This window comes from Paramormyrops kingsleyae, chromosome 6 (genome assembly GCF_048594095.1).
Source record: "Paramormyrops kingsleyae isolate MSU_618 chromosome 6, PKINGS_0.4, whole genome shotgun sequence".
Taxonomy (NCBI): Eukaryota; Metazoa; Chordata; class Actinopteri; order Osteoglossiformes; family Mormyridae; genus Paramormyrops; species Paramormyrops kingsleyae.
Window position 1 is genome coordinate 34,088,522 of NC_132802.1, and position 11,272 is coordinate 34,099,793.

General features: G+C 42.5%; 1 protein-coding gene across 5 annotated transcripts in view; it reads left to right on the plus strand.

The window, feature by feature from the left end:
• The window catches only part of c6h3orf18 (chromosome 6 C3orf18 homolog), a 31,190-nt gene extending 19,927 nt beyond the window's left edge, over positions 1–11,263 (plus strand). For 2 of the 5 annotated variants that reach the window (XM_023821023.2, XM_023821022.2), the window contains exons 5-6: positions 8,182–8,272; positions 11,056–11,263. In XM_023821023.2, coding sequence (XP_023676791.1) covers positions 8,182–8,272; positions 11,056–11,213 — 249 coding nt within the window. In that variant the 3' untranslated portion in view covers positions 11,214–11,263. Of the gene's footprint in view, positions 1–5,606; positions 8,313–11,055 lie in introns of those variants that run through there. The other 3 variants (XR_011992002.1, XM_023821025.2, XM_023821024.2) reach the window with 3 other exon arrangements.
• The last annotated feature ends 9 nt before the right edge of the window (positions 11,264–11,272 follow it).

Here is an 11,272-nt window from a genome sequence, read left to right on the forward strand (position 1 = left end):
TCTTCTGGAGTTGCAGCGGGTGAGCGACGCTGGGCTGGGGTGGGGCTACTGGTGGCCGCACAGCTCAGTGCATTAACATCAGAGTTTACCCCGTTGAACAAGAGGGCTGTCTCCCTACGCCTTTGGGTCCTGGGAGAGGTCTCTGTCTGTCATCTGTGCCTATGCGCCGAATGACAGTTTGGAGTACCCGGCCTTCTTGGACTCCCTGAGTGGTGTGCTGGTTAGCGCACCATGAGGGGATTCCATTGTTTTGCTGGGGGACTTCAACTCTCACGTGGGCAACAAGAATGTGGCCTGGAGGAGGGTGATTGGGAGGAACAGGCTCCCTGATCTGAACCCAAGTGGTGTTCTGTGGTTGTCCATAACGAACACCATGTTCAAGCATAAAGGTTGTCCATAAGTGGACATGGTATGAACATACCCGGGGCTACAGGTCATTGATTGATTTTATAAGCGTATCAGCTGATCTACGGCCTTCTGTCTTGGACACTTGGGTGAAGAGAGGGGCAGAGCTGTCAACTGATCACCACCTGGTAGTGAGTTAGCTCAGGTGGCAGGGGAGGAAGCTGGTCAGAGCTGGCAGGCCCCAGCATATAGTGAGGGTCTGCTGGGAATGCCTGGCAGAGGCTCCTATTTGCCAAATCTTCAACTCACACCTCCAGCAGAACTCCAACTGCGTACCGGGGAGGTCGGGGATATTGAGTCTGAATGGACATTGTGCCGGACCTCCATTGTGGAAGCAACCGTACGGAGCTGTGGCTGCAGGGTGGTCGGTGCCAGTCGTGGCAGTAACCCCCGTACCTAATGGTGGAACCCAGAGGTGTGGGGGGCTGTCAAGCTGATGAAGGAGGCCTACCGGGAATTATTAGCCTGGGGGTTTCCGAGGGAGCTGACAGGTACCAGCAGGCAAGGTGGAATGTGGCTCGGGCAGTGGAAAGAATTTGGTGAGGCCATGGAAAGTGACTTTCAGTTAGCCTCAAAAAAGTTCTGGCAAATCGTCTGGGATATCAGGAAGGGGTAGCAGCTCCTGGCTCTTACTGTTTACAGTGGGGAGGGGGTGCTGTTGACCTCACCTTGGGACATTACCCGGAGGTGGAAGGAATACTTTGAGGACCTCCTCAACCCTGCCTCAGATACATCCATGCGCACCGCCTTCGAGACATCGAAGGGCACGGGGCCCGAGGGGGCTGGGGCGGACTTGCACATCATTGAGGCTGAGGTTGCCAGGGTGACTAAAGAGCTACTTGGTAGCCAGGCCCCGGGGGAGGACGACAGTTGTCTGGGGTACCTGAAGGCTCTGAATGTTGTGGGGCTGTCATGACTGACCCGCCTTCTCAACAGTGCATGGAGGTCAGGGACAGTACTGCTGGATTGGCAGACCGGGGTGGTGGTCCCCTTATTTAAGAAAGGGGACTGGAGAGTGTGTTCCAACTACAGGGGGATCACACTTCTCAGCCTTCCTGGGAAAGTCTATTCCAGGGTACTGGACAGAAGGGTGAGATCAATAGTCGAATCTTGGATTCTGGAGGAACAATGCGGTTTTCGTCCTGGCCATGGAACACTGGACCAGCTTTATACCCTAATGAGGGTACTGGAAGGAGCCTGGGAGTTTGCTCATCCAGTCTACATGTGTTTTTTGGACTTGGAGAAGGCTTACAACTGGGTTCCCCGAGGTGCTCTGTGGGGGTTGTTTCGGGAGTATGGGGTTTGGGGCCCGCTACTGTGGGCGATTCGATCCCTATATGAACGGAGCAGAAGCTTGGTCTACATTGCTGGTAATAAGTCGAATGTATTCCCAGTGTGTGTTGGGCTCCTCCAGGGCTGCCCTTTGTCACCGATCCTGTTTATAATATTTATGGACGAGATTTCTAGGCGCAGCCAGGGTGTTGAAGGTGTCCAGTTTGGTGGCCTCAGAATTGCATTGCTGCTTTTTGTAGATGACATGGTCCTGTTGGCTTCATCTGCTGGGGCGATTTGCAACCGAGTGTGAAACGGCAGGGGTGAGGATTAGCACCTCCAAGTCTGAGACCATGGTTCTCAGCCAGAAACGGGTGGATTGCCCTCTTCAGGTCAGGGAGGAGGCACTGCCTCAAGTGGAGGAGTTCAAGTATCTCGGGGGCTCATTCACGAGTGATGGTAGAAGAGATCAAGAGCTGGACAGGTGGATCGGAGCGGCGTCTGCACTTTTGCAGGCGCCTAACCGGTTTGTTGTGGCCAAAAAAGAACTGGGCCCGAAAGCAAAGCTCTCGATCAATTGGTCCATCTTCATTACTACCCTCACCTATGGTCATGTGGGAAACAACCAAAAGAATGAGATCACGGATACAGGTGGCCATTGAGGTGGTTTGAACACCTGGCGCAGATGCCTCCTGGGTGGAGTTGGTAGAGGTGGCTGGGGAGAGGGAGGTTTGAGTATCTCTCCTGAAGTTGTTACCCCCGGGACCTGGACCCCAGACAAGCGGATGGTGATAAGAACATAAGAAATTTACCAAAGAGAGGAGGCCATTCAGTCCATCAAGCTCGTTTGGGGAGAACTTAACTAATAGCTCAGAGTTGATAAAATCTTATCTAGCTCTGATTTAAAGGAACACAGAGTTTTAGCTTGCGCTACACGAACAGGAGGACTCTTTCATACTATAACTATACACTGTGTAAAGAAGTGCTGTCTCAAATTCATTTTAAAATGTTCTCCCGCTAATTTCCATATATGGCCACGAGTTCTAGTATTTAAACTAATATTGAAGTAGCCATTTGGCTGAACAGCATCCAGACCTGTTGGAATCTTATATACCTGGATCATGTCCCCCCTTAGTTTCCTTTGCTCAAGGCTAAACATATTGAGCTCAGCTAACCTCTCCTCATAAGACATTCCTCTGAGACCAGGATTCATTTTTGTAGCCCTACGTTGCACCCTTTCCAAGGCACCAATGTCCATCTTTAAGGTATGGTGACCAAACTTGCACACAATGTTCTACGTAGGGTCATACCAAGGAATTGTATAATCGTAGCATCACCTCCCTTGACTTAAACTCCACACACCTAGAGATGTAACCCAACATCCTATTGGTCTTTTTTATTGCTTCCCCACACTAGCGAGAGTGGGACATTGAAGCATTAACATACATCAACATGAGTTTTTTCTCATAATCAGCTACCTTTATTTCAGTGGAACCCATAAAATATCTGTACTTTATATTTCTGCTCCCTGCATGGATTACCTTACATCAGGGGTCTCCAACTCCGGTCCTGGAGGGCTACTATCCAGTAAGTTTTCTATCCTACCTGGCTTCTGATGAGTCACACCTGCTCATGGTATTTTTCCTGAGAACAGGTGTAGCTCATCAGAAGCTGGGTATGATAGAAAACCTACTGGATAGTAGCTCTCCAGGACCGGAGTTGGAGCCCCCTGCCTTACATTTATCTATGTTAAATTTCATCTGCCATCTGCCAGGTATCAGCCCAGTCGCTAATTAAATCAAGTGGTGGTGTGCATGACTGTATGTGGTGGGCCGGTCTGGACCAAAATGCCAGGGCCAATCCCATGCCAGGGTCCCAGTCCGTCCATGAGTGAACTCCTTGAGAAAGTATAATTCTCAACTTTACCTGTTTTCTTTACTTAGCATTCAGCTTTCTTGTATTTCAACATTCTGGTGCAGTGCTAGGGTAAACTAGAAATAAGGATAACCTTCTTAGAGTCATTGTGAAAAGATGCGCAGATTTACATGGACATACTAACAAACCTGAACACTATTCTCAACACGCATTGGTTATCTGATGGCAGCAGCAAAAACAGCAGTTAAGCTAATTACATTTGGTAGTCATCCTCATACCTACTAATGAAACTAAAAACACAGAGACTAACTCAAAATGAAACAGACTGACATGCTCACTGGCAGCCTGACAAACACTCATGTAGACACTCCCCAGCAATAGCACTATCACAGGCACAAAACACAAAACCAAACCGGGCAACACCCGGTATTAAATTACGCTGAGTAATGGTAGCATTAAAGCTGCAAACGAACACGCTTTCAGACCTCTACCAAGACAAACATCTACACTTCCAGGCCTGCAATATACTGCAATGTACTGAAAAGGTATAAACAAAACTAATACTGAAAAACTGTCCTAACCCGTGGTAACAGGTACCACCCAAGACATTCTGAAAACCTTCCTTCAAAAAATCTAAATAAAACCACTCGCTCTCACTCCCATTTAATGAGAAATACTACTGAAAAACAAAAAGCTTTCAGGCTGGTTTCTGCTGGGCCCCAACAATGGAAAGTAAATAACAGCTTTGCTTGCAGTTCATACCAGTATTATCCTTTACCTTTTATGTATTAATTACTTTCATTCTTTTTTTCTTCACAAATGTCATTGTTTTGAAAAGAAGCTGTTTGTTATGACTGGACAAGCTGAAGATTGTTTGAAGCTTTCTACAGTAGGTCAGCCACCTGCCTGAAGTTGGCCCCCCATATGTTTCAAATTTCAACTAAACAGGTCTCAATCGTATGTGCCGCGTTTGTGCCGGATTGTGCCGTTAAAATTTTTGTTTGTGCTGTTTTACTTTGTGAGATATAAATGTTTGTTTACATGGTGATGTCATCAGCGTGAAGTTAGCCCCCCATTTGCGTCTGATTTCCACAATGACGCAATCGCAATCATGTGTGCTGCGTTTGTGCTGGTTTGTGCCGTTAAAATTATCCTTTGTGCTGCTTTAGTTTCTGAGATATTAATGTTGTTTACATGGTCACGTGACACCAGTGGCCTGTACTACGAAGCGGGGTTACTGGCTTATCGGGGTAACTTGTCGATCGGTTGCGATCGGTTTGGTCGAAATCAGACGCAAATGGGAGGGGGGGCAACCTTACAAACATTAATATCTCAGAAACTAAAGCAGCACAAAGGACAGTTTTAACGGCACAAACGCAGCACACACGATTGCGATCGGTCTGGTGGAAATCAGACGCAAATGGGGGGCTAACTTCACGCTGATGACGTCACCATGTAAACAAACATTTATATCTCAGAAACTAAAATAGCACAAACAAAAAATTTTACTGCACAAACGCGGCACATACGATTGAGACCAATTTGGTTGAAATCTGAATGAAACATATGGGGGGCAACTTCACGCAGGTACGGCAGCCACGAGAAAACTGCCTTCATGCCCTTTTTGTCAACCATGCATTCTCATGGACTTTGCCTAATGCGCAAATATTTGACATTCATCACACATCCCAATATAATGTCTAGTGAAATCTGGTTGTTCATTTGGCCCAACTGTAATTGGATCCTCTTAAAGGTTGCTGTCAGAAAGTAGTATGAGAGTATAGAAATGATGAATTGTGGTTATCTTAAGCTCCTGCACCGGGGCTCTTAAATATGCAGCAAGTGGAGTGAAATGGAAGGAAGGAAAAGGAAGAGGTGTATGTGTGTAAATGGTCGGTAGACACCATAAACCACAAGAATAGAACTGTTTTAGGGCGAATGAGAGAACTACATACAGTATTAGACCAGGCAGTTGAATACACTAACTCAACAGCATCAGCTCACCAAACACCATGTCAACGACCTTTCTCATTTTCTCTTTTTGCCTCCGGAAGACTCTGACGACCACTCTAGGAAACACAGAGAATCCTGGCTGTCTGGGGCTTACGGATGTGGCCAGCACCATGAATGCATGATTCCACATCTGGGTGCAGAGGGAGGGTCAGAGGCCATAGAAGGACTTGAGAATGTGAAGAAGAAGCTAGACATGCCTTGTGTTTCAAATCAAGATATGTGGCACGCAACGAGAAACATCTAAACATTTAGCATAGTATTATCATGAACGTAATGTATCTTTTTGTATTATTTTGAAAGAGGTAAATTCTGAATGGTTTTCAGCTTTAACAGAACAGCAAGGAATATTTTGGAAGAGCTTTGCTGAATATCTTGTTATCGAAATTCATGGGGTATGACCTGAGCGAAGCAGTTTAGTATTTAGATGTTAACTCACCCCTGCTTCTCAAAACCCTTCTACTGGCTCCAGTGGCAGCAGCCTGACGTTGGGGTAAGGGCTAGCTACAATCATAGTGCGAAATTGGAATGCACTATTATTGTCTCTCTCTCCACAATGTGTGTGTGCACAATCATCTCTATTCACCTGTTATCACATGGTACAATTAAGAGCTTGAGTTTAATAACTTATTTATTTTATTATCCTCCTGGATGTCCAAAATTGTCCAAAAAAAATAGAAAAAGACAACAGTTAAAAAATAGAGGGGGAACAGTAGAGGAGTACAGCATTTGCAACTTGGAAACTGATTTGTGTTGACCTCTTGACTGTTGGACTAGTATTTTATTGGAAATTTGTTTTTCACATGCAAGATTGCTTCTTTATAGGCAATAGAGCTTAATTGTGGTGTTTATGCTTGGATGTAATCATTTGACAATGCTACACATCAATGCTACACTGACAAATTTCAGCCCAAAGCTGCAATAAGAACATAGGAACATAAGAACTATACAAACGAGAGGAGGCCATTCGGCCCATCGAGCTCGCTTGGGGAGAACTTAACTAATAGCTCAGAGTTGTTAAAATCTTATCTAGCTCTGATTTAAAGGAACCCAAGAATTTAGCTTGCACTACGTTATCAGGAAGACTATTCCATACTCTGACTACACGCTGTGTAAAGAAGTGCTTCCTTAAATCCAGTTTGAAATGTTCTCCCGCTAATTTCCACCTATGGCCACGAGTTCTTGTATTTGAACTAATGCTGAAGTAACTATTCGGTTGAACAGCATCCAAACCTGTTAGGATCTTATAGACCTGGATCATGTCCCCCCTCAGTCTCCTTTGCTTGAGGCTGAACAGATTTAGCTCAATTAACCTTTCCTTGTATGACATTTCTCTAAGACCAGGAATCATTCTTGTGGCTCTACGCTGCACCTTTTCTAAGGTCGCAATTTCCTTTTTAAGATATGGTGATCAAACCTGTACACAATATTCTAGGTGAGGTCTCACCAAGGAATTGTATAATCTTAGCATTACCTCCTTTGACTTAAACTCCACACACCTGGAGATGTACCCCAACATCTTATTGGCCTTTTTTATTGCTTCCCCGCACTGGCGAGAATGAGACATGGAAGCATCAACATACACACCAAGGTCTTTCTCATAATCAGCTACCTTTATTTCAATAGGTCCCATAAAATGCCTGTACTTTATATTTCTGCTCCCAACATGCAGTACCTTACATTTGTCTGTTAAATTTAATCTGCCAGGTATCGGCCCAGTCACTAATTAAATCAATTACATTTTTAATAAAAAAAATATATTATGTATAATTATTTATATATATATAATTATTTATAAATATATTATAATAATTTATATTTATATAAAAAAAATTAATTAAATCAAGCAGCTGTAGCTGCTGAGCCGCTAGTTCAGTATCTGCTACACCACCCACCTTGGTGTCATTTGCAAATTTCACCAGTTTACTGTATATATTGGTGTCTATATCATTTATGTAAATTAGGAACAATAGTGGTCCTAAAATTTAACCCTGCGGTACCCCACTATGAACGCAGGCCCACTGTGACATTGAGCCTCTTATAACTACTCGCTGCTTCCTATCCGTTAACCAGTTATCAATCCAGGTCGCTACAGTTCCTAAAATACCTGTCGCTTTGAGTTTAAGTAAGAGCCTCTTGTGGGGGACAACATCAAAAGCCTTTTGGAAATATATGTAGATGACATCATAGGCCTTCTTATCATCAACTTCCTGAGTAGCTTCCTCAAAAAACTCCAACAGATTTGTTAAACAGGATCTACCTCTCCTAAATCCATGCTGGCTATCCCTCAAAATGTTATTTGAGTCCAGGTAATCTACCATTTTCTCTTTGATTATAGCCTCCATAACTTTACCAGTTATACAAGTTAGACTGATTGGCCTATAGTTTGACAAATTACTTCTATCCCCTTTTTTGAAAATGGGCGTTATGTTGGCATGCTTCCAATCAGAAGGTACCACACCTTCAGATAAGGATTTTTGAAACAGTAAAGTTAAGGATCAGCAAATAATATCCCTCATCTCTTTTAACACTATAGGTAAGATGCCATCAGGGCCCTGTGATTTATTTATTTTGAGCTTAGCTTGGCTTAGCACTAATAGGACAATCATCTTGTTTTAGGGAGAGCCCCTAGGGGAAGACATGAGCTACATGGCAGGGCTACATGGGCCACAACAGCAACCCACGTCTGATTTCTGCTTTCAGACTAGTGGTAGGAACATGTATTTCAGCTATTGTCAGCATAACTCTGAGCTAGCGCTAATTTAAACCATAAGTTTATCCATTCTTGTCACAGGAATACTTTTTTTTTACTCCTTTTTGTGCACAATGTGTGTCTTCCATCTCCTCAGTTCACTGTGTATAGTATCTCTAGTCCTGGGCCTTGACCCCGGTGGGTTGGATACATTATGTCAGATAATCCAAAGACTTTGTATAACAGTATCTTCATACCAAAAAGATTAACCACAAAAACTACCTTGCTCATTTTCATCACCCCACTGTTCCAACAGATGATTTGGATCTTAAGGTAGCCAACATGTCTCCTTTTTGGAGTGAATGTTCCTCCTTTGATGCCAAAATAGCCAAAAATATGAGGAGAACGGAAATGCAATTAGTTCCATTCATAGGAGTATGTGGTATAAACCATACCAAGATGCTGATTTGTGGTTACTTTTGTGTGTGCTGTGTGTGTGCAGTGTGTGCTTGTGCATATTTCACTTCCTGATTAGATACAACCCTGTTTCCAAAAAGTTGGGATGCTGTGTAAAATGTAAATAAAAACAGAATGTAATGATTTGCAAATCATATAAACCCATATTTAATTGAAAATACAACAAAGACAACACCTCAGATGTTGAAACTGAGATTTTTTTTTTGTTTTATGACTGATATATGCTCAATTAGAATTTGATGCCTGCAACACATTTCAAAAAAGGTGGGACAATGGGCAATGAAAGACTGGAAAACTGTGTAATGCTAAAACAAAACAGTTGGTTGAATATCTCACAACTAACTAGGTTAATTGACAACAGGGCAGTAAGATGAATGGATATTAAAAGGGCCTCCCTGAGAGGCAGAGTATCACTGCAGCGAAGACAGGGAGAGATTTGCCACTATGTGAAACACTGGGTGGGCAAATATTGCAACAGTTTAGTAATGATGTTCCTCAACGTATTATTGTAAAGAATTTGGGAATTTCATCATCACGGTATAAAGAATCCAAATAAATCTTTGTATGCTAGGGACAAGGCCAAATACTGATATTGAATAGCTATGATCTTCAAGTCCTCAGGCAGCACTGTGTTAAAAACAAAGATTCTATAGTGGAAATCACTGCATGAGCTCAGGAACACTTCCCAAAAGCATTGTCTGTAAGCAGAGTTTGTCGCTGCATCCACAAATGCTTTACAAGGCAAAGAAACCATATCTAAACATGATCCAGAAACACCGCCGACTCATTTAAGATTGAAGGAAAATGGAAAATTGTCTTGTGGTCTGATGTATCAAAATTTCAAATTCTTTTTGGAAATCATGGATGCCGCGTCCTCCAGCCTATAGAGGAGAGGGACCATCCATTTTATTATCAGTGGACAGTTCAAAAGCCAGCATTCGTGATGGTATGGGGGTGCATAAGTACCCATGACTTTGGCAGCTTGCGTATCAGGGATGGCATCATTACTGCTGACTGATACATACAGGTGTTGGAACAACATATGCTGCCATCCAGACAACGTCTTTTTTCAAAGGCTTTATGTATTTCAGCAAGACAATGCTAAAGCGCATTCTGCATGTATTACAACAGCAAGGTTCCGTAGTAGAAGAGTCTGGGTCCTAGATTGGTTTGCCTGCATTCCAGACCTGTCACCCACTAAAAATATTTGGCACATCATGAAATGAAAAGTATGACAAAGGAGACACTGAACCGTTGAGTAGTTAAAATCCTATATCAGATAAGAATGGGACAACGTTTTACTTTCAAAACTCCAGAAACTGGTATCCTCAGTTCCCAAATGTTTACACCGTGTTGTAAAAACGTGCACGTAGCACAATGGTCAACATACCTCTCCCAAATTTTGTTAAACGTGTTGCTGACATCATTCAAATTGACCATATATTTGTCATAAAACAATAACATTTGTGGTTTTCAACATTTGTCATGTTGTCTTTGTTGTAAATGTGGGTTTATATGATTTGTAAATCATTGCATTCTGTTTTTATTAACACTTTACACAGCGACTTTACTGTTTTGGAAACGGGATTGTAATATCTCAAAATAAAACCAACCCAAATAGCCACTTAACTGAATTCTGTAATTCTAAATTAAATGAACATACATCAATATCAGAAAGACTTATACAGATACATTATTGTTGTGTATTTGTTTGGGTGTGAGTGTGTTGTATGTGGATAGTATAGCATGCAATGTTCAGTTGTCATTACTGATTTTTCTCCCTTCTACAAACATCATCCCAAACATTATTTTAGGACTATTTATGAATTAATTTAATGTGAGAAGGAATACTCATTCATATCATCTGCTGTAATTATTTTCTGTTAGATAATTCCTTCTGGTTCACAGAACATGTATTATTATTTCATTGTAAAAATTAACTGACTTGTCCTTTAAAGTGAAACAGAGTTGCCTTTTAATGGGAAGGATTGACAATGGTTATTAATTCCAACAATGAAGATTTTATAATAGACAAGGGCACTTTAAATTATTTGTAGTGGTTTTAGGGAGCGTGGTAAACAACTTGTCAATGTTAACTAGAATCATTTCACTTTAAACTGTCCACATCTGTGTATCAGGATTATGTGGAAATGTATGATGCTTACTTTCACTTATTACCATTATATTTGTAAGTGTTTATAACCCCCAGGACTGTGCATATGCATCTCAGGTATTTGTGAGGATACCCAGTGTGTTATTTGGGTGCACTAATCTGTGTATATGTCTGTGTTCCATGGGCATCGTGCATGTGCACTTGAACAAAGATTGCTGTTTGTCTGCAAGGACAGAACTGATGAAGAACTTGCTTGGGGCTGAGGGTCATCAAACTTGGAGACGAAGATTGCCCTCTGCTGTTACTCCTCTCCAGCTCAGGAGGACACTCTCCACGAAAAGGGAGAATACTGGAATGTTTACATTTTGACATGTTAATGTTGACAATGACAAAACAATCAATAAAGGAAGCTGTTTTCTGCTTGGTCC